The sequence below is a fragment of the Chiloscyllium punctatum genome, chromosome 21, assembly GCF_047496795.1.
Source record: "Chiloscyllium punctatum isolate Juve2018m chromosome 21, sChiPun1.3, whole genome shotgun sequence".
NCBI classification, from domain to species: Eukaryota; Metazoa; Chordata; class Chondrichthyes; order Orectolobiformes; family Hemiscylliidae; genus Chiloscyllium; species Chiloscyllium punctatum.
The window spans coordinates 20,638,226-20,661,808 of NC_092759.1; the positions used below are offsets into that span (position 1 = coordinate 20,638,226).

Below are 23,583 nucleotides of genomic sequence, written 5' to 3' on the forward strand. Positions count from 1 at the left end.
GCCATAAATGCTGGGTATTCAGAAAGCCAGTAGAGGGAAGGAAAGTGTCAGCTGAGGGCAGGGCTGCAATTCAGAGAGGTAGCTGTCATTTTGTATTCAGGCAAATTCCACAGTGAGAACCCAGGAGGGTGCTTGTGGGGTGATATATTGGGGCAGCTGGAATTTTAAGTAGTTGCCAGTGGGCTCCCGTTGTCAGCCTGAGCTACTGGAAAAAGTGCTGCTGTCACGTCTGGGTTCAGGAGGTGGTAGATATTTTTAATCAACTGCATGTGTAATCATGACGTATGAACTAAATAGGCTTGTAATGAGGAAACGAAGAATCTATAAGTTGGTACAACTCTCCATTTTCAAGGATTAGCTTGCCTAAAGATGAAAAGTTAAGTCTGTGAAGCTCATATGTCCATTGTAAATTCCCACATGTCCGAGCGTAAAGGGAATCCAAAGTGTTTAAATTCTTCCCCTGTTTTCCATCTGTTCTGCCGTCTTGTCTGTAACCATGGCAATGCGGTGCTGGGCTCCCTGTTACAGATGTTGTAAAACGAGTGATTAGTCAAGCTGAGACAGTCTCTTATCTAACGAATGGAGTGAAAGCACCATTGTAAAGGGATTGTCAAGTCCCAACTGCTTGTCATCTCTGTTTGCTTTACTCCCCAAAATGATACCTTCTGGTCAGGGTTTGACTGATGACAATGGACGTCACATAACTGATTCAGTAAGTGACTCTCCGAGCAGCACTTTTCATTAGAAATTGGGTGCCTTTTAAACCTAGGATGGTGACTTTGTATACTTTTCACTGTATTCATGTACAAGTGACAAGTGTATTGTGTGGAGCTGCTGCATCAGTGGAATAATATGCGTTGCGAGAGGTTACAGAATGAATTTTGTGCAGTATCTGAACCAAACTAGCTGTGGTTAAACAATGTTGTACATGTGAATTGGGTTATTAATATCCCCTCTCCTTTGCTTTCACTTTCTCCCTGATGTATCCCGATGCCCAACCAGGCTGATTTTATAAACCTCAAACTACTCAAATTCTACAGGCTGTTTGGGAAATTAATACCACTGTTCAGCCAATCTATTCCTTTCCAATCATTCATGTACAAATGGAGTGGTAGGGGATGGAAGAAAGCCTTGAATTTCGGTAACACCTTTTGTAGCCTCAACATTGCACAGCGCTGTGCAGCACGTGAAAGCTTGTACTGTTGTAATGCCGGAAATGCAGCAGCCAGTTTGCACACAGCAAGCTCCCAGCTGTCTGTGCATCACATTATTGGCTGCTGAAACCCTCATTGGTACCTTTTACCTTGACTATCCGAAAACACCTAGCCAGCTTCCTCCTCCTGACATGAGTTTGAACTCATTCTGAAACTGTCTGTATCCTCGCTCTCCAGTTCAGTTCACTCGTGATGCCAATGCTGCTGATCGGCGCTGGCTCCTGGTGTGGATATGCCCCAACTTTAAAATTGACTTTTATGGGGGATGTGATGGCCTAATAATATTGTCACTTGACTATTCATCCAGAGACCCAGAATAGTTCTGGGTTCAAATCTAGCTGCAGTAGATGGAATTTGTCATCTAAACAACTGTCAATTGTCTGAAAAATCTACCTGCTTTCCTAATGTCCTTTAGGGAAGGAAACTGCTAGACCTTACCTGGTCTACATGTGACTCCAGGCCCACCACAATATGGTTAACTCTTGGAGATGCCAACAAAAGGCTGGCCTAGCCAATGGCACCCACATCCTGTGAAGCTATTTTAAAAAAAGGCAAGCGCCACCTCATCTGTAAATCCCTCTCGCCCTGAGGTCAGCTGTTATTATGTGGCTTGGTGTCAAATATTGGTCATGCTCCTAAAGATTCAAGAGAAAGTTTTATGCATTGAAGGTGCTTTATCACAAAAACTCCCCTCAAATAACAATTGACCTTTTGTGTCCACGAGATTGCAGGCAGTTCTTTGGATTGATTTTGTACTGCAGATAGTATAAAACAGCTTCATTTTAGTACCTTTTAAATACAAGAATTTTAGCTAATTGGCTTTCTGGTGAGCTAAGCTAGTTTGAACACAGGTGTGACTAGGGAATAATTCAATTTTCCCTCTGAAGGTGATTGGGAGTTTTTGTGTGTGTAGTAGTGATACTAATGTGCAGATCAGTTTCTGTACCTGAGACAGCTACCAACTGTAAATTATCAATCTCCATCATTGAGCTTCAGTGACTTATTGCCAGTGATTAGACAGCGGTAGCTATTGTTTAAAAGAATCTGGAAGGATTGTGTAATCTCAAGGTGAACCAGTGATTAGCTATTAACACCCTAATTGGATTCATTGCCCGGCATGACTAGTACCCCTATTCTTGCCTCTGGCATTGCCTTGCCTGGTCAGAACTCACGCTCTTGCTTTCTCATTAGTAGAATATTGCATTGTAAGTGTTCAGGCATAACCTGAAGTTCTGGATCTCTGAAATGGCTAAATCTATGAATGGAGTTAGGTCGATCTTGTCTGACCCCTGTCCTATTTTGGTTTCTGCTAAGATTAGCTTTGAATCCGGGGGAAAGATTGTGTTGCTTAATCCTAATTTTTTTTTATTCTTGAAAACAAATTGTCACAATGCTGATTGGATTAATCCAGTGGGAAATTCTGGCAGATGGAGCTCAGATGTTGAGGGGTGGTAGATACAGGACAGATGTCAGAGGTAGTTTCTTTGCTCAGTAGGAGCGTGGAATGCACTGCCTGCAACAGTAATAGACTCACCAGCTTTAAGGGCATTTAAATGGTCATTGGATAAACATTTGGATGAAAATGGAATAGTGTCGGATAGATAGACCTCAGATGGGTTCCACAGGTCGGCACAACATTGAGGGCCGAAGGGCCTGTACTACTGCTGTAATGTTCTATGGGCATGAAAAGTCATTAGTTCGCATATAAACGTGCGTTTGGAATGTTCTCTGGTTCCTGGTTTTTCAACATCAGAAACTTAGCAGATATCCAACATGTGTGAATGGATTTTCGTTTTAGATACCTGATAGAAAGTTGGCCTATATCGTGAGGGGACGGAATATAGAGGGGAGGCAGTGATGCTAGTTTTATGACAGCCCCTTCACGAGCAGCTGGATTCAGTTCTGGGCCCTGTGAAGGAGCTGTTTGCTTTGGAGGGCAAGCAGAACAGATTCACCAGAATGGTTCTGAGGCTGACCGTTACACCTTGATCAGCTGAACAGGTTCAGTTTACACTCTCTCAAGCAGTGCAGAACAGAGGGCACAGAGAGCCAGGCTGTCAAATGGAGGCGGTTGGTTAAGTGTGATTAGAATAATCAAGTTGAAAGACATCAAAGACATGGATGAGAGTTTCAGCATCCAATGAGGTGATAGCAATCTCCTGCATGTCTCTATGACCTCTGCATTTCCTACATTATTACAACTCCAAAACTTGAGCTAGTCCTTGCTGAGGGAATTAAGCATCTGTTTAGCTATGGAACCACAATAGGTTGATGGTGTTTAAGGTCTAAATGCAAACTGACTTGAGTGTATATACCAGTGGATTCCTATGAAGGGAAGGAGCTGGGTGTGAATTGACATTTTGGTGGTGAGGTTCGGTCAGGGATTCAGCACTTTGCCAAATCACCAAACCAGAGCAGAAGTAGTCCTTCCGGCTCTGAGAACCTCCACCATCCACCTGGATCTCTGCCAAATTCATACACTGCCCAAGCCCTTTTTTCTCTGAAAGAAATGGCTTTAATGTCATTAAGCCTCCATTGCCTCTGGGAAGGAGAATTCTAACGATCCATCACCCTCTGGAGAAATTCCTCCCCCTCTTCTTCCTCAGTCCTAAATGATCGATGCTGTTATTCTGGAACTGTCTTCTCTGGTTCTGATCGCGATTGTGTTTTGTCGTCTCACTGCTCCCCAACCAGCTTTCACCACCTCTGCCCCCCCCTCCCCCAACCTGTTCCCAAACGCCAGAGGGCTGTCATCTGCAACGATTGTATATCCCAGTAAGAATTTTGATTGCGTCAGGGAGATCACTGCTTATTTTTCCAAAAACACAGATCACAGGCTAGCTTTCAATGGCTCAGTGGCCCAGTGGTTAGCACTGCTGCCTCACAGCGCCAGGGACCCAGGTTCAATTCCAGCCTTGGGCGGCTGTCTATGTAGAGTTTGCGCATTCTCCCCATGTCTGTATGGGTTTCCTCCGGGTGCTCCAGTTTCCTCCCACAGTCCAAAGGTGTACCGGTCAGGCGAATTGGCCATGCTAAATTGCCCATGGTATTAGGTTCATTATTTAGAGGGAAATGGGTCTCGGTAGGTTGCTGTTCGGAGGGTCGGTGTGGACTTGTTGGGCTGAAAGGCCTGTTTCCCTACAGCATGGAATCTAATCTCCACTGACCTTCCAGGTACTATGCTCCAACTGTGAACCTGGGTTAGATTCTAACGATAGACTTCGGCTCACTGCTGAAGGTGGCACCAGGCTAATTCTGAAGTTCCCAACTGTCAGCTATCTTAGTGACAGCTGCTGTCCAGCCTCTAAACTGGATGAATGTCTTTTGAATAAGACACCAGTGCTAGCTAACATCTCTGGAATTGGATTACTGAATTAGAAGGGTTTATTTGGAAGGGTGAATTTCCTTTTGAGGAGTAAGAGAAAGATTGCAGGAAGCAGCCATTTGACCCAATTAAAATCTCCCTGTTCCAGTTGACAGCTGGATTTTGTTTTGAATACATAGAATCCTTGAAGAAGCTGATGTGGTTTCTGTGCTAGATTAAATATTAATTCCCAGCCTGGTCTGTCATGCTTTTCAAATTATTTCACAGTTTCAAATGTATTCCAGAAATGGTGTGTTAAAAATGTAAAGGATTCCAATATTGTAATTTAGTACGGAGACCTTTTAAACCATCAAAAAAGTAGAGAGGTTTGGTCTTTCCCACTGTGTGGTATAGTGATCCTGATGGGTCACAGTAGAAACTAGAAGCTCTGTGCTTCCTGTTGATTTAAAGTTACCTGAATGTCCTGATGAAGGGCTCTGGCCCGAACTATCAATGTTCCAGCTCCTCGGATGCTGCCTAACCTGTGCTTTTCCAATACACACTCTCGCCTCTGAATGTACCTTTGGTACAATTCCTGTCTTGTTGCAGCATCGCAGCTGTTGTTCTCCTTTTCTCCTCTTTCCCCTACCCCCACAAAAGTCAATTCCAAACATTTTTAAGTTACTGAACTAAGCTGGGTAGAGTTAAGATGCAGGTCAACTATGATCTAATTGGAAAAAGCATCCAATGATTGAATATCTACCTCTTGGTTTGACTTTAATGGAGTCAAAGTTTACCAGCCCATTGGTCTAGGATAGGTTGCATTTAAAAAGAAGAAAATCCTGTGTTAAACACTTACTTGGCCCTCTTGTCTTGGTTCAAATATGGAGATGAGTTTTCACCTTCCCTCTGTGAAATTTGGTACTGATTTTCCTCCAGCTTTATTTCTGGCTTTGTACATGTACATCATTGAAGGCCTATTCTAGACCTGGGTCTTCATGCCAGGACATTGGTTTCCCATCCAGGGCATCCCCAGCCTTATCCCTTTAATGCCGTTCACTGTTCAAAATTTAATGTAATTCCCAAAGTTTGAGAAGATTTGTAGCTCGAGTGCTCGTTGTTGTGGTTCTGTTCGCCGAGCTGGGAATTTGTGTTGCAGACGTTTCGTCCCCTGTCTCGGTGATATCCTCAGTGCTTGGGAGCCTCCTGTGCAGCATTTCTGTGATGTTTCCTCTGGCATTTATAGTGGTTTGAATCTGCCGCTTCCGGTTGTTAGTTCCAGCTGTCCGTTGCAGTGGTCGGTATATTGGGTCCAGGTCGATGTGCATATTGATTGAATCTGTGGATGAGTGCCATGCCTCAAGGAAATCCCTGGCTGTTCTGTTTGGCTTGTCCTATAATATTAGTGTTGTCCCAGTCGAACTCATGTTGCTTGTCATCTGCGTGTGTGGCTACTAAGGATAGCTGGTCGTGTCGTTTCGTGGCTAGTTGCTGTTCATGGATGCGGATCGTTAGCTGTCTTCCTGTTTGTCCTATGTAATGTTTTGTGCAATCCTTGCATGAGATTTTATACACTACATTGATTTTGCTCATGCTGGGTATCGGGTCCTTCGTTCTGGTGAGTTGTTGTCTGAGCATGGCTGTTGGTTTGTGTGCTGTTGTGAGTCCTAGTGGTCGCAGTAGTCTGGCTGTCAGTTTGGAAATGCTCTTGGTGTATGGTAGTGTGGCTAGTCCTAAAGTACACAAACCAGACATCCAACTCAGACCCATTGTACATTACCAGTGACACCATCACACAAACTGGCTAAAGAACTACAGCAGAAACTGAAACACCTGATCAGTGGATCCAGACACTATACAATCAATACAGGAATTCTTGGACATCATCAGAAATATACACACAGACAAGGAAGAAACCATGGTCTCATTCGATGTAACGGCACTGTTCACCTCTATCGACAAAACCCTAGACAGAGAAACAATAGCCAACCTGCTGGACATACAGAACACACAATAGGATGGTGAACCTATCAACAAAGACGGCATACTCAAACTACTGGACCTGTGCCTCGCAACAGCTTCACATTCAACAACGAAATATATGAACAAATCAACGGCACACCCATGGGCTCACCCATCTCTGGACTCATAGCAGAAGTGGGAATGCAAAGATTAGAACAAACAGTCCTACCGCAAATTCAACCCAAACTCTGGGTCAGATATGTGGATGACACCTTTGTAATAATTTAAAAACACAAAAATAGAGAACACACCCGGATCATCAACGCTACACTCACAGGAATCCAATTCACTAGAGAGGAAGAAAAGGACAACCAACTCCCATTCCTAGACGTGATGGTACAGAGCACCCCTAACGGAGAATTCACCGCAAAGGTATACAGGAAAGCCACACACGTACCACGTACCCACTGTTCAAAAGGGCCACAACACACTGCAGCACACCAGAACTGCAAAAAGAGGAAGAAGGACATCTATACAATGTATTCGCCAAAAACGGATACCCGCACAATTTCATCAACAGATGGCCAAGGGAAAGGCAACGGAACGAGGACATGCCACACTACCATATGCCAAGAGCATTTCCGAACTGACAGCCAGACCAGTGCGACCACTAGGACTCATAACAGCACACACAAACCAACAGCCACTCTCAGACGACAACTCACCAGAACGAAGGACCCGATACCCAGCATGAGCAAAACCAATGTAGTGTACAAAATCCCATACAAGGACTACACAAAACACTACATAAGACAAACCGGAAGACCGCTAACGATCCGCATCCGTGAACACCAACAAGCCACGAAACGACATGACCAGCTATCCTTAGTAGCCACACACACAGATGACAGGCAACATGAGTTCGACTGGGACAAAACTACTATTATAGGACAAGCCAAACAGAGAACAGCCAGGGAATTCCTAGAGGCATGGCACTGGAGCACAGATTCAATCAATATGCACATCAATCTGGACCCAATATACCGGCCACTGGAGCGGACAGCTGGAACAGACAACCGGAAGCGGCAGAGACAAACCAGTAAATGCCGGAGGAAAGATCACCGGAGCGCTTCACAGGAGGCTCCCAAGCACTGAGGATGTCACCTAGACAGGGGATGAAACGTCTGCAACACAAATTCCCAGCTCGGCGAACAGAACCACAACAAATGTAATTCCCATCTGGATTTAATGCTGCTTTTTGCTTGTTACAGCTTATTCATTCATCACATCATGAAGGGTGGGAATGGGAAGCTAATGCTTTGTTGGATTTTGAGTACTGAGGATGCTTTGAATGGCTTTTCTATACTGACTGACTTTAAAAAAAAAAGCTATCCTAATCCATCCAGGTTTGCAGAGCGAAAAACTGGGATTGCACTTTGTGTATCTTTTGCTTTCGGTTTAGCGCTGCCTCTTACTGAAGAGAGAGCACCAGGTGTTGACATTCTGGTGTTTGAAAACTTGTTGCATTAATTTGCTTTGTCACTTTTGAAAGGAACAATATGGGAGTCCCTTCATCTTTTGGGTAGAGCAGAACAAGTTCTCATCACATTCCTCATGTCAGTGTTGACGTGCTTGGCTAAGGTGCTCCAGTTCTCTAACTGCCAAGCTGATTTAGTAGGTATGCCTATGACCATATTATACATTGCACCTCTTATGTTCACTGTTAGTGGAGTATCATTAAACAGCTCTGTCTGTATTTTGCTGCCTTGCTGAACTTTCATGATAACTTGAACACAGTAAAATCAAGTGCTGACAAACCAGTGGTTCAGTCCAATTTCCCTCTGCCTTTCTGGCCAATCTGGACATTCCCAATGCCTTTTCAATTTACCTGTACCCAGGTACTGAGCTCGAAGGACAAAGCACACGGGCTAAATTTGTTTACTCAGGTGATACTTGCTACTAAACATCTGCAGTGTGTCAAATCAAACTCTCCCTCTTATTTTCGTGGAAGGATGGGATATCTTAATTGCATTCCTGAAATTATTTGCAAGGAATGCAGTGGTGTGTAATTTAAGACTAACCTACCACTTGACTGCAAATTTGTCATCTGGGTTTCAGTGTGGCGCTCAGCAGGTCTTAGCCCCTCAAGGCCTATGTTTACGCAAAGGTGTCAACTTGCAGCTGAGCTGTCAATCTCTCATTTTGTATCTGTCTATGTAAAACTTTGCTCCCCAGTTAGAATTTGAACTTTGAAATTATTGCGCAGTTGACTCTGTACATATTGTGGGTGAGATGACCCTTCAATGGTGATCTATCTTCCAGGTTACCCCAAGCTTTCTCTCTCATGCTCATGCCCAGGAGGCTGAAGCTCAGGACTTTGGGTTCTGCTTTACGGAATGCTTTGCGCCGTTTTGGATTGGCTACTGTTTGCCAACACCTTGTGTTCCTTTGTCTAACAGGAACACTTTGACAGAGCTAAAACCTGGGGCCATGGTTCTCTTAATTCATACATGGGCATCTTCTCAAAGATCCATTTGTGTTCATTATGAACTTCCTGTGGGAGATTGATAAACTTGTGAATGGTTCTAGTTTGAATTAATCTTCTGATCCGCTGCTGTCTCTTTAAAGTTTTTTGTATTGATCAACTTAATGAATCTATTTGAACTGAACTGACCAAGGGCTACATTTCACTATTAATCTGTGTATCAAATAATTTTGATAACTAAGAGAGTTTGTATTTTGGAAACGTGACTAATGCATAATCGTTTTTGGGGCTGGAAGGTTTCTGTCTAACAGTATCTGGTTCGGTTAGCCTGTTTATGGAATCTAACTCCCAATAAGCAGCAACAGTTCACATTTCTATGTGCCACTTAACACATTGCCCTGCAAATGGGAGCAAAATATTTGACATTGAGCCATTAAGATAGCTTACTCAAAATGTAAAGTTTAAGAAAGGAATTTCAGGCAACTGAATGCATGCCTGCCCATGGTCACCAGCCTGAACCTGCTGGAAACTGTCTATCAGTAACAGGAGAAGGAAGCTGCTTCATGTCTGAGTTTCTGATGAGCCAAACACTATGATTGACTTTGGAAGTTGGCATTGCAATGGAGAGGGCTTGGCAAGAGACAAGGGATTTAACCAAGATGAGAATTGCAAACTTTCAGATGTCAACCACTTGATCCATTTGTGGGTTTTTGCCCCTCCTGGAAGGAGGTGGTTAGCAGGTCAAAACTGACCTCAGCAAGTTAAAACCCACCTGCTGTTGTGTGGTGTGGCTCTGGCAGTGGCTTCTCGTGACTCTGGGAAGCAGAGAGGGTGGTCCCACTGGTGGGGGAAACTCGAACCGGGGGGCATGCCCTAAAATAAGGGGGAGGAGATTTAGGGCTGAGTTGAGGAGGCACTACTTCACCCAAAAGGTTGTGAATCTGTGGGATTTCCCATCCAGTGAAGCAATTCAAGCTACCTAATCTTTTTTAAGACAAAGATAGGTGGAGTTTTGAAAAGTAAAGGAATTAAAGATTGTAGTGAGTGGGCAGGCAAGTGGAGCTGAGTCCGTGAAAAGATCAGCCGTGATCTTATTGAATGGCAGAGAGTGCTCGAGGGGCTAGATGGCCGCTGCCTCTTTCCTACGTGCTTCTCCTTCTAGTCTGTAAGCTTCCTCATTAGCATGGCCCTTGTTTCAAGGTGGGGTTTTGAGTATAGGAGTATGGATATCTTGTTAGTTATGGGGCCTTGGTGAGACTGCACCTGGAGTATTGTGTAGTTTTTAAAAGTTCCTCTTACCTAAGGAAGGATATACCCTCCCGTTTTAAGGAAACGAAATGGAAGGTCAGCTGTCTCTGGGCTGTACGAAGGACAATGGGCTTTTATTCTATGGGATGTTGAAGATTGGTGATCTTATTCAAGAGTACAAATCTTGTTAGGGAATGACAAGATGGATATAGGTAGCATGTTTTCTCTCGCTAGCAAGTCTAGATTCAGGGGATGTAATCCCTGAATAAGGAAAGGCTCTTTCAAACTTGGATGAAGAGGAATTTCTTCAAAGGTGTTCCTGAATCTTTGGAATTCTCTACCTCAAGATTGTGGAGGCTCAGGCATTGGTCTCTAGAAATCCATTGCTTTTCTGTCTTGAACATACTCCATGACATCAGTGGACATGACGGTAATACTTTTCCTTGGGGCGGCACGGTGGTACAGTGGTTAGCACTGCTGCCTCACAGCGCCAGAGACCTGGGTTCAATTCCCGACTCAGGCGACTGTCTGTGTGGAGTTTGCACATTCTCCCTGTGTCTGCGTGGGTTTCCTCCCACAGTCCACAAATGTGCAGGTTAGGTGAATTGGCCACGCTAAATTGCCCGTAGTGTTAGGTGTAGGGGAATGGGTCTGGGTGGGTGCGCTTCGGCGGGTCAGTGTGGACTTGTTGGGCCGAAGGGCCTGTTTCCACACTGTAAGTAATCTAATCTAATCTTGATCAGATGAATGTGACAAAATAGATGTGACTGGTTTGTTGACCTCTACGTCCCTTGTAATATCAGCACAGATGGTGAATAAAAGAATCAAATGAACAGAGAAAATTAATGCAATGTCTAGAATTTGTATCTAGCCTCTTAGAGACAATAAAAGTCCTTTCTATTTGCTGCCTTTCAGGCTCCTTTGTGTGTTTTATTGCCGGTGTCAACTTTAATTTAGTCGCGTGAATCCTTAGAGCACCTCGCCGTGCAATTGGCTTTCAGTTTGCAGTTGTTCAGGGATCAGAGATATGCATGTCATACAATGTCCTTGGCTGTGAATTCAGTGGGAGAATGGAAGATGTAGTTTCTGCCCCTTACTGGTAATGAGGAGAGAACTTAGACACTGGTATAGCTCTGACTGAAAGCAAACTGAGGTGGTTTCAAGTCCATGTTGTAAGGGTTTCAAAAAAGCACCCCAGACCCAGTCATTTTTGATTTGCAGGCCAGCGTGAATGATAGCAGGAGGCTGGGGGAAGTGCCTTTGTCTGCTGTACTGGTATTAGTGCAGGTTTTTATTGGAATGCCTGACGTTAGCAAAACACTGAAAGTCAGTCCTTTTATTTTGTCGGCTTTAAAAGGGAGTTCAATTTTGAAAATGATTGTGGAGTCTGTAAAAGAGCAGAAGCTGAGTAATGTAAATGAACAATCCCAAATAAGGTGGTGTCATAGATACTGGCATCTGAAACCTCCACGGTAAGATTACCTCTCATCACATCCACATGGTAACCAGCCAGTGACAGTCGTGGGTTTCTTGGGCTGTTTGGAGATCTCCCTCTCTCTCTCTCTCTCTCTCTCTCTCTTTTTCCATGCAATCTGTCTCAAACTTTGTACAAAGCTTAATGTCCTAACTGCTCTAACATTAATTGATTACTGTCTACTATTGTACTGAAAGCGATGCTGACTCATGAGTTCGAATCCTAGGGTCAATTAAAATGGGCCAAAAGCCCTGTTTCCATGCTTTACTGTTCTGAAGTCTTAACCCCTTTCTCTGTAATCTCATCTACAAACTTTCACCCCTCTGATTATGCCCTACAGTGGCTTTAATTTTCCCAGAATTTGCAGGCAAACATTCAGCAGCTCAAACCCTAGTCTCTAAAATTCTGCCTAACTTCTCTCCTTACCCTGTGCCACCCTGGAAAAAGCAGCCACTAGTCACCTACCCTTTACGTTTTTGGTCCCCTGTCCTGAATACTTCCACATGTTGCTCCAAGTTCAATTTTGCTGGTATCCACACCTGTGGAACACGATGTATTGTATGCAGCAAAACAAAGTGTTGCCTCTGGGTTAGTTCATTATCTATTGAAGTGCACTTAACACCGCTTTCTCTCAAATTGTTCTTAAGTGTGTGGATTGTGCTGTCGCTCAGTGAAACTGATGTCAAGACATTTAGTCAGACCCACATCATCTCATTATTTAAGGAGGGGTGGACCTGGATTGGAGGCAGCCCAATGAAGGTTGCCTAGACATTCCAGGGAGGTAGGGTTGTCTTATGAGGGAAAATCAATAAAACTACAACCAACCCAGCTGCTGTTTAAAGTTAAGGAAACGGGGAACTTGTAAGTCTAGAGATATCTGGGTGTGAAGGATACTTCCAGGTGTAGATTGGATTGGAAGTTTAACTTCAGGAGGGAAAAAAAAGATAGTGAGCTTGTAGAGGGTTTAAATATGTGGATCTGGATCACATCTCGGCTGACTTGGGGTCCCTAGTATTAAAGGATGGAGGAAGCTTGAATTACCATTACATGGATGTCCATATGTAATGTTTGTCCAGAAAATATTGGGTGGATTGTCAAACATCTCTGGCATTCTGCAGGAATTGAGCATTTCTGGTCAATAAACAAGGCGCTACTTGTTTTAGTCTTTCGTGGGGTGTGTGTGTCATGGGTAAGGCCAGCAGTTATTGCCTGCCTGTAACTGACCTTGAAGCTCAGGCTAAGTTGAGTCACTGTTGAACTGCAGTCTCAGAGATGTAGGTACATCTACCATGCTGTTGGGATGTGAATGTTGGACAGCACTGTTTCTGAATTGGAATATAAGCGAGTGCATGTTTCTCGCAAACACTAAGCTCTTGATGTCCAGGGCATCCATCATTGAAAGCTAGTCCCATTTGCCTGCGTTTAGCCCATATTCCCCTCAACCTTTCCTATCCATGTACCTGTCAAAATATCCTTTTTAAACATTGTAGTAGTACTTGCATCTACCACTTCCCCAGGCAGATTAGATTAGATTACTTAGTGTGAAAACAGGCCCTTCAGCCCAACAAGTCCACACCGACCTGCCGAAGCGCAACCCACCCAGACCCATTCCCCTACATTTACCCCTTCACCTAACACTGCGGGCAATTTAGTATGGCCAATTCACCTAACCTGCACATTTATAAACCTCTCTCTTCTAGTTTTGGGCTCCCCTATCAGAAGGAATGGAACTGGTAATGTTAAACTGCTGGTCAGGTAGTTGTGTGATGGGAGTTAGGTCTGCAGCCCTTCAACAGAGACTTGTTTGGAGAACTAAGGAAAGAGTTTGGTGTTAGCACCCCTTCCCAGACTTGTCTCCACTTCTCCAGTCAATACACTGGCCTAGTATTTGCAGTAGCAGAGTAACTAACCTGTAGAATTGGAATTGAGCCTGGGATTTTGGAATGTGAATGTATTTATGCTGTTTAAGTCTTCTTGGATTTAGCCTCAATGCTATGGATGAGTAATGGAGAGAGGTGGAAGTGATGAGTCTAAGAATGAAATGGCATGAGAATTGAACATGGAAGTCAGATGAGGAGTTGCTACCATGAAACACAACTGTAGATGCTGGAATTCTGAAACCAAAACTAATTGCTGGAGAAACTCAGGAGATGTTTCCGAACTGAGTTGTCACTGGACTCAATGGTTAACTCTGTTTTTCTCTCCACATGCTGCCAGACCTGCTGAGCTTGTCCAATGTCTGTTTTTGTATGGCATTGTTTCTGCCCTTTTGATTTTTTTTTGGTGGTGGGGTGGTGTTGATCTTGGTAGAGTGTGAAGGGCTAATGGAAGGAAAGACAGCTGCCAAATCAGATTATTGTAGTGCCTTTCACAGCCTTGGGAAACCTGAGAGAATTTACAGCCAATAGAACATACTGTGGGCAGTTCACTTGCTCAGCATCTTTCATAGTCATTTTGAACACATGAGGCTCTGCTTTAAGAGATGGCACCTCTGACTTTGCTGCCTTCCCCGGTCATTTTGGGGGGTGGCACTTGTGTCTGAAGACTTGCATTGTGTATGTAATGGGGGGAGAGGGAGGGTGTGGTGAATTTGAAGATACAGCCAATGACACTCTCTGGAAAGTGGTTCTGAACTCGAGTGACTCAGTAATGAGTGGCAAATGCAACAAATGTATGATCTGATCAAAGAAGTATTTGCTTCTCATCAAACGTATTGATGGGGATTTACTGAACTAGAATAAATGCAGTGATGGCAGAAAGCCTGCCTGGTTTAATAGTCATTTGTGTTATGTACTGAGTGAAGTTGGCTGAGACTTGACAGTGGTAGGAATGATTTGGGACAGTGACTAACTTGGCAGGCAGTCTGTTCTAAACACAGCACTTCCTGCTTACTAATGGAATGACTAGGATTTGCACCCCCACCCCCTCCAGTGCTCTAGCATATACCTGGGTGAGAATTGGAAAGCTGCATTTTGACTTTTGTCCAGTACCATTCTTCCTCAGCTGCCAGGGCATGTGCCATAATGACCTCACGTAATGTTTCTCACCATGTTTAACTTTGAGACCAATATATTGGGTAAAATCCTGGTGTGATGTAGGTTTGGCGCAGTAGGTTGTATCCCTGTCTCTGAATTCCGGGTTTGGCTCCCACTGCAGGATTTGCAGTGCACATTTTTATATTGTGGCTAGTCACGTTGAGGATCAACTTGTAAACCTCCCCAGCGCACATGAACGGTAGGCAGTAAAAACAAGAGATTTCTGGTTAGTCATGTGGCCGAAGGAAGTTTGGGACCTTTTTGTTTTCACTGTCCATAACTCAGGGCTACAACATACATTGTGTATATTGCCATGGCAACTTGAACTCCTTAGGGGCCAGTTGGATTGGCGATTTGGTGTCAAAACTACAAGGTAGAATCCTCATTTTAGCCTGCTGCCTTGCTGTATATCGTGGTGGTGTGAATCAGACTGGCTCTTGGACCACAAACTCCCTTGAACAGGAAAACCATAGTGTGTTGTGTTGGAGGTTCCTGGGCTCATTTAGGAGTGATGGGGGAGCCTGTGATTCTGTTTGAGCAAAGCTGTGTGTCAGGGGTTTGTATTTAACTCTTCTTGTAATGACTTTATTTAACCTGCTTAACTTTTCCTTCTTGGGCAAAACTGGCATTTTGCACTAATCTTTTTCGATTGCCATTCATTGCTATGAATGGAAACTCTCATGAGCACATTTAAAAATCTCTCAACACCAGGATATAGTCCAGGTTTAATTGGAAGCACTAACCTTTGGAGGGCTGCTCCTTCATCAGGTGGTTGTGGAGTATAAGATCGTAAGGCAGAGTTTATAGCAAATGTTTAGTGTGATGTAACTCAAATTATACATTGAAACATACCTTGATTGTTAAGTGTCTCGTGTTAGAATGACCATGTTAGTTTCACTTTTTTTTCATTTGTAAATCACAACTTCTTTTGAAAGTTGCGTTCTCAGGTTAGGTTTAACAAGATACTGTCCTAGATTGGTCATGTGAAAATTTTTATTGATTTTCTCTTTGTATTATCGTTGGGTAGCCAGAAACACTCATACAGAAAATACTCCTCAAATGCAGATTAGGATTGCTAAGGGGGAATGGGTGACCAAAACGTGGAGAAAGAGCAGGAAGACAGTGCAGCTGTCCCCTGCAGTCATCTCCCTCCAAAACAAGTATGCTGTTTTGGATACTGTAGATAGCTCACCAGGGGAAGGCAGCAGTAGCCAGGTTCATGGCACCGTGGCTGGCTCTGCTGTTCAGAAGGGTGGGAAAAAGAGTGGAAGGGTTATAGTCATAGGGGATTCAACTGTAAGGGGATTAGATAGGCGTTTGTGGTGGAAAAGAGATTCCGGAATGGTATGTTGCCTCCAAGGTGCATGGGTCAGGAATGTCTTGGATCAGCTGTAGAACATTGTGAAGGGGGAGGGTGAGCTGCCAGCTGTTGTGGTGCACATAAACATCGATGATTATAGGTAATCAATGGGATGAGGTCCTACAAGCAGAACTTGGGGAGTTAGGAGCCAAGGACCTCCAAGGTAGTAATCTCAGGATTGCTACCAGTGCTCCGTGCTAGTCAGGGTAGAAATGGAAGAATCAGTAGGATGAATGCGTGGCTTGAGAGATGGTGCAGGAGGGAGGGATTCCGATTTTTGGGGCGATGGGACTATTACCAAAAATCAGATGGTCTACACCTGGGCAGGACTGGAATCAATGTCCTTGAGGGTGCTTTTGCTAACTCTGGGGAGGGTTTGAGCTAATGTGGTGGGGGGATGGGAATCAAATGAGAGTGGGCAGTAAGGAGGTAGTAACTAAAGCTTGTAAGGAACTCGATAATGAAGTCCGTGTGACTAAGGGGAAGAGTAGGCAGGGAGCAGATGATGAACACGCAGGGTCAGGTGGTTGAGGTGCGTTTGCTTTAATATGAGAAGTGTAGTAGGTAAGGCAGATGAACTTAGGGCTTGGTTTAGTACCTGGGAGTATGATGTTGCTATTACTGATCCTCTGATTCACAGATAAGTGAATGGGCAGGGAGCAGAGGGATACCGATTCTTGGAAAATAGGCAGCAGGTTTAGATAGAGGCAGTAGGCTTGGAAGGCTGAGGGCCTGGTCCTGTGCTGTAAGGTTTTTCTTTGACTCTACTCCCTTTGTATTGGGAGGTGGCATTCTGGTGTAATTTGGATAAAATGCTACTTGGCAGAGGGTTTAAATGTCTGCCAGTTTTGAAAATGGGGTGTTCTTCAGTGCACGTGAAGGAAAAGGATGATTTTCATCAAATGAGGTGGCGCATGTTGAGCTCAGGGTGTGCAGTCAGATATTATTCCTCCTTTGTGATCTTTGATTCTGCGGTTCATGTTGCTGGTATCTGACGTGCCACTTTGGTTCAGAGGGGTTTATCCACTGGCTAACCAACATGAGTTCCTTACAAGCCTATCTGGATGGAACCTAGTTGTGGTGTGTCCTTGCTCTACTTGTTTTGTACTGAGCTTTCACCAGAAGCTTCCTATGAAGAAAGATGGTGAGTGGCTCTGTTCCTGCAAGTATTAGGATGCAAGTATTCTTTCACATCAGCCTCACTGTGGGCTGCCTCTAGTCTTGGCATTCATGACTGAGATTGATTTCACAAGCTCCAGTAGCTGCTGGCCTTTTATAGCGCTGCCCTTTTCCCTCCTACATGCTGGCTGGCCAGTCTGGATTAAAAATAAACCAGCGTGAAACTTGTAACTTTGCCTTTGTTTCATTTTCTTTTAACTTCCAATATCACGGTTTTAAAATGATCTCCCTTTCTGTCTCTTAAGCACTGTCTCTTAAGCACCACAAACTAAGGGCACGTGGCTAGGTTTTGGAATGAATAAGTTGCTTTCCACATTTACTATAGAGTTAAGTGAAAGTTTTGTTCGGAAAATAGGGAGAATGTGGAACTTGCTCCCAAAGGGAGGAGCTGGAGTGTATATCAATATAGAAGAGGAAGCTGGATAACCACCGAAGAGAGAAATCAAAGGATATATTAAGGATGAGATGTGCCTTGTTTGGAGCAGAACCACAACAATAGCTGGCCCATGTGGTCTGTTTCTGGGTGAAGTAAATTATAAATGGTAATTGTATAACTGACTTGCTAAGTTGACATTACCTTCCATGTTGAAGGTACTTTTTATTAATCCTCTTGTGCAGACTCTGCCCTGACTTTCTCATCTTGTTTTGTTTGGGACCTTTATAACTGTAGTTGGTGACAACCTGAAGTGCGGGGGCGGTAGGGGGTTGGGGGAGGTGCAGCCTTTGCATTGACCGCTCAAGGGCAGCTGTTTGTGTGGTAGTGGACCCTTGTGCAGCTGTTCAAGTTTTCAGCACCGGGGTGAATTAGTCATTTTGGAACAGTTCTCTGGTCATCTGCTCAGTATAGAAACATTCCTTCAGTTTACAGTTCTGCTATTTTAAAACCACGCTCCGAAGTGTTCACTACTGTTTGTTCCAATGTGATTTTGTCCGGACTGGTTCAGGAGATGGAGTAAGAAAGGTTTTAGTGTCACACTGATAGTGGCCGTATCTAGGCCAAAGTGAGGATCCGAGTCGCGAGTGTGGTGCTCCGAGGAGCAGGAAAATCGATTCAGGACAAAGTCTTTTGTCAGGAAGGAGTGGCTGTATCTGTCAATCCAGAGTAATCCACTAGGTTTCAAGAGCTCAGTCATTTTGATTGAGGGCAAGTGTGGGTTTAATACTACCTCCTTCATTACTTCACAGGATGAGGGGCATCGCTGGCTAGGCAGCATTTATTACCCATGCCTAATTGCCCGGGGGCAGTTAAGAATCAGTCACATTGTTGTGGGTCTGGAGTCACATGTAGGCCAGACCAGGTAAGGATAGCAGTTTGCTTCCCGAAAGGACATTAGTGAACCAGATGGGTTTTTGTGACAATTGATAATGGATTCATGGTTATTATTATAATCTTAATTCCAAATATTAATTAAATGTAATTCCTGCCATGTGCCATGGTTGGGTTTGAACCCATAGATTCCCTTTGCATTGACCCCTCAAGGGCAGCTGTTTGTGTGGTAGTGGACTTTTGTGCACAGTGTGGAAACAGGCCCTTTGACCCAACAAGTCCACACCGACCCTCCAGACCCATTTCCTCTACCCAATTACTCTACATTTACCCCTGACTAATGCACCTAACCTGCACATCCCTGACATTATGGGCAATTTAGCATGGCCAACTTACCTAACCTGCACATCTTTGGATAACCCAGGTCCCTAGAACATCGGTCTGAGTTAACAGTGCAACGATAATACCACTAAGGCCACCACTGTGCCAGGACACATCTAATATCTCTCAAATAGCTTGGCTTCTATACCAGACAAATAGTTGTTTCAGAACAGGGACTGAAAAGCTGGTGATTCACCTCACCCAAATAGATGTTTGCAAGCTATTTCTAATGTCATTTAGCTTTGCCCATTTATCTTTTGGGTCTGTGGGGAATCTGAAATCTAGGTTGAAGTGTGCTGAGGGGGTTTGAATATTGAAGGTGGCGTCAGTAGATTACTTTTAATTTGCAGAACAGCTAGTATTCCAGTGTGGCAGAAAGTTGGTGACTTGCCTGTCAGCAAAGATCACTTTACACGAGGCTTAACATTAGATTCCAGGATTCTGAGAGATAAAGTTTGAGTATATTTGAAGCACTTGGTGAATTATTGAATCATTCTGAACTTTGGTCAGAGTGCTAGGGGTGAGGGAGGTGCAGTTTTGAGGCCTATAATTTAGTATTAGTTCTTGGATGGAATATAATTGTTTTTGAAATATATTCCTGATGGGATTCTGTGATCTAATATGTTGGAGGATTGGATAGTGAAGTCACAGCTGATCTGTTCTTTTCCTCATTCTCTCTATTGCCTAGATTTTATTTAATTTGTCTCTTTTTTTTCCTCTCTCAGGGATTTGTCAAAGATGTTCATGATGATTCCGTCACTATCGCCTTTGAGAACAAGTGAGTACTGCTGTTTTGGCTGACCCTTTTTTCACCACCTCTCTTGGGTTACTGTTCTGGAACCATCACACAATCCTGCAGTCTACTTTCCAGGTGTGTATCCTATGCTATCAGCCTCCTGTGATTCTACTGTTGAGGACACACTCTCCACTTGCCAGTAAACAACTACTAACAATTCCATGTCCAATCAGTAATAGAGGGAAATGGCAATTATAACCTACAATGGGCACTTCACCCTAAATGACTGGGTGATGCTGTGTTTTGTGTGGATGCTGCAGTCAGGGGGAACAGCTGGATTAAATGGGTTGGCTGCTTCAATTAACCTTGTTGGTTTAAGGTATTGGATGGGGAGAGGTGTGGATTATTGAGTGGTGGTTACCTGGCTTGTGAGTTGAAGCACAGTCTGGTTGTCACTGGGTTTTTGTAGAGCAGAGTAAAGTATAGTACCCTCAGTGACAGGGATACTTGGGCCATGTTTATGAAGCGGCACTGTCAGGGCAGGATGATCTCTGCGAATTTCCAACTGCTATTTACCTCCTGAGTTACACACAGTTTGGTGAATTTCACTCTTTATATTGGTAGAGTTCTTGTGTTTGTAGTGAGAGTCTAACTGTGTGAGCTTGGCAGTTCAAACGATCCATTGTTATTTCAGGTTGCATCGCTACTTTCCACAGGGTTTTCCTTGAAGCTGGAAGCATGTTTCTTTCTAGGAATGTGGGCATTACTGGCATTTCCAGCCTCCATTTAATTGCCCTACTTGAGCCACCACAGTCCGTATATCTATGCCTGTCAAGAAGGCGTTTCCAGTATTTGACCCAGGGACCGTGAAGGTATGGTGGTATAGTTCTGAACTAGAATGATGTTTGATTGCTACCCTTACCTTTCAGTTGTAGAGGTTGCTGTTTGGAGGAGTCTTGATTTGCTCAGTGCAGCACAATGGATGGGATGTCAATGGGTTACTTGCCACCTGGATGGTGTCAAGCTCATCATCTTGTTGGAGCTGTATCATTTGAGGCAAGTGGAGAATATTCCATCACACACCTGACTATTGGCTAAACGCTGGCAAATGGGACGAGATCAGTTTTTAGTATATCTGATCAACATAGCCAAGTTGGACCCAAGGCTCTGTTTCTGTGCTGTTTAATTCCATGATGAATAGGTGTTCGTGAGTCGCAAAGTGACTTTATATAACTGTGAAATACCACCCTGTATATATAAAACATTCCCTAGCTTGGTTTTGTCATTAGTCTGATGCAAGCTTCGTGGAAATGCAGTTCCAGTCTTGCTTCTGACCAGTTCCTCTGTTTGATGTTAGTTCTGATTTCTAATTAAGCCATTTTGCCTATGGTGATGCATAAGCTTACCAGCCTCACTTGTCATTAAATTGGATTTAAAGGGGATAGTTGATTTCCTTTTTGATCAGTTCTCAAATATGTTGCATTGAAGGAACCCCATTTTCAAATGGATTAATGGCTGATCTTGGTCTTGCCCTTCCCTCAGTTACTGAAGAGAATGCTCTTAACTGTGTGTGGGAAGTGCTTGTTCTTCATTCATGGGATGTCAGTGTTGCTGGCTAGGCTTACAGTTCATACTTATCCCTTCACTCTTGTTAAAGTGAGGGTGAGCTGTCATCTTAGTTGTTGCTGCTCTGTGTCGGTGGACTTTTGGTATGTTTAGGGAGGGGTGCTTCATGCTTTTGAGGAAATGTGTGCTTGCTTTGGGCGATCAGTGAGCTGGGTGGGCCTGATTTTGTCTCCTTGTACACCCCCCTCCTAGTTGAGACGGGTCAACAGAACCACAGTGTATGTCGCAGCCTCCAGTTCGCATTTCTTTTCACTCCAGACTCTCAAAGGTTTTCACTGGACCAAGCAGACCACAGTTTTAAGAACCTCTGCTATAGAAGTTTGTAATAATTTTCATTCGTGTATTTACCATGGTAAATCAGCCCTGAGGTTGTTTTCAAACAGAATTTGATGTCCTGTCATTTGAAGTATTAAGCAAACTGCTCGAGCAAAGCAGCAGTGCCTGAGGTAGGGTGTTTCAGGAGGGAATGCCTGATCTTATGTAGCTGAAGACATGGTCTTCCAATCTTGGGGAAGTGATAATGGAATGTGTGCCATATGTCAGAGTTGGAGGACAGATCGGAGGCTTGCAGAGCTTCAGGCATTTTTGGGTGAGTTGGGTTCAGAATGCTTAATGTCCTAAAAACTCACTCAAAACACTACACGCAAGCACTCTTAGTTTCTGTATTATTGTCAGTTGGTGTAAAACAAACCAGTTTCTACTTTAAATTCTATTTCAAATCCAGCAGGAGTCTGTAGCCCCTCGACACAATAATGGAATCCTGGGACTCCAATTGTATGGTTTGCAAATGGTGATATTTTGTGTATTTATAGCTCTTTCAGCACTGCAAAGCTTTTATTTGCCTGTGTTATCCTTGGGGTATAGCTGATTCAATATCATTAATTACTCATCTGTAATTGACATTTTATTATCTCGGCAGCAGTTCCAATAAATGTGACCTGTGAGTCTGCTGCGGGCATGTGGAGGATTCCAATCAGCCACGACCAGCTTGACTCAATGGGTGGTTACACTTGATGGGCTGAATGGCCTACCTTTTTGTAGCTCAAATGTTTGTATGAACTTTGAACCATAGCTGATGACTGCTTGGTCGACCCAGTCATGAAGAGAAATCTGTGAGCAGGTTAGAGGTAGGCTGACAGACTCCAGTGAGCAACATCTGTGCAGCAAAAGGAAAAACCATTGAAGTCCAGTTGAGGCTATGGTGACCTGGGTTGGTTTAAGCCTTTTTTTCCTTCAGTTATCTGCACCAGAGATCTTATTTGTGGAATTCTCTGCCAGCAAAAATGCTGCAATAGTTGTTGTAGTTATTATTCTTTTGACTTGTTTCTCTGGGTCATGCTTCTAGCAAGCTTTGTTTGGTGACTACAATTGTATTCGGAGCACTGGTCTCTGCTAGCCTAGCCTGTGATAGAGGATTATTGACCACCTTTTCCCTTTACCCCAGCCTCTGGCTGTGTTGAAACACAGGGCTGTCTTCCTGTTTGTAATTCTGTTAGTGTCAGGAAACTGTCCAAAGTGTGGCCTACCTTAGAGCGGATTTGATTGGATTGTGTTCTATTGGGTCCCAAATTGAAGTTAATTCAAGCTTGTTTAGGCTGGGGATATTCCGAGACCCTTGTGCATACCTTTTTAACAAAGAGGATGACCCATGTTTTTGTGGGACAATGCTTCATTGTGTTGCAATTCTCAAAGTCAGACACAATTTGGATGCCTATGAAGATCTTTCATCAACTCATCTGTGGGCCAGATCCTTGTTTGATTTGGGTGAGTGTAGTAGCCAATTGGCTCATAGTCCAAACTTTGAGATGGAGGGAAAGTATTTGATAAACTCTGTATGGTACCAAGAGCAGACTCATGCCCTCTTTCCTGTAGGATAGGATAGAGGATGCTGATGAGTGACTTTTTAAAACGTATGAAGTTTCCACTTGTGGAAGAGCCTGAAACTAGGGACTGTAAACAAAGGCAGTCATCTAATAAAGCTCACGGGGAATTCAAGAAGCTTCTGTCCCAAGAGAGTGGTGAGAATGTGAGAAACAAAGCACATGGGTTAGAGAGAGGATTTGGGGATATGATGGGCTGAATGTCAACCGTTCACCCCACAGTGTTTCTGCTGGCCTTCTGAAGTAGCATTTGTCTAATGCCACTCCTTAAATTTCCCATGTGGTCCTGTAAATCTTTCCTTTTTGTCAATGATCCAATTTGTTGTTGAAGTCTTGATTTGAACCTGCTACAGCCCTTGGACAGACCTTAACTACTTGCTGTGTGTCTCTGTATCTCGCCACTTCTGCCTTTTACCAGTTGTCTTAACAGTG

At 43.8% G+C, this 23,583-nt stretch overlaps 1 protein-coding gene across 5 annotated transcripts in view; it reads left to right on the forward strand.

Annotated features, from left to right (window-relative positions):
- Positions 1-23,583, forward strand: part of LOC140492647 (RNA-binding protein FXR1-like) — a 78,054-nt gene that overhangs the window by 16,789 nt on the left and 37,682 nt on the right. For 3 of the 5 annotated variants that reach the window (XM_072591682.1, XM_072591684.1, XM_072591685.1), the window contains exons 1-2: positions 641-712; positions 19,635-19,687. In XM_072591682.1, coding sequence (XP_072447783.1) covers positions 656-712; positions 19,635-19,687 — 110 coding nt within the window. In that variant the 5' untranslated portion in view covers positions 641-655. Of the gene's footprint in view, positions 1-640; positions 713-19,634; positions 19,688-23,583 lie in introns of those variants that run through there. The other 2 variants (XM_072591686.1, XM_072591683.1) reach the window with 1 other exon arrangement.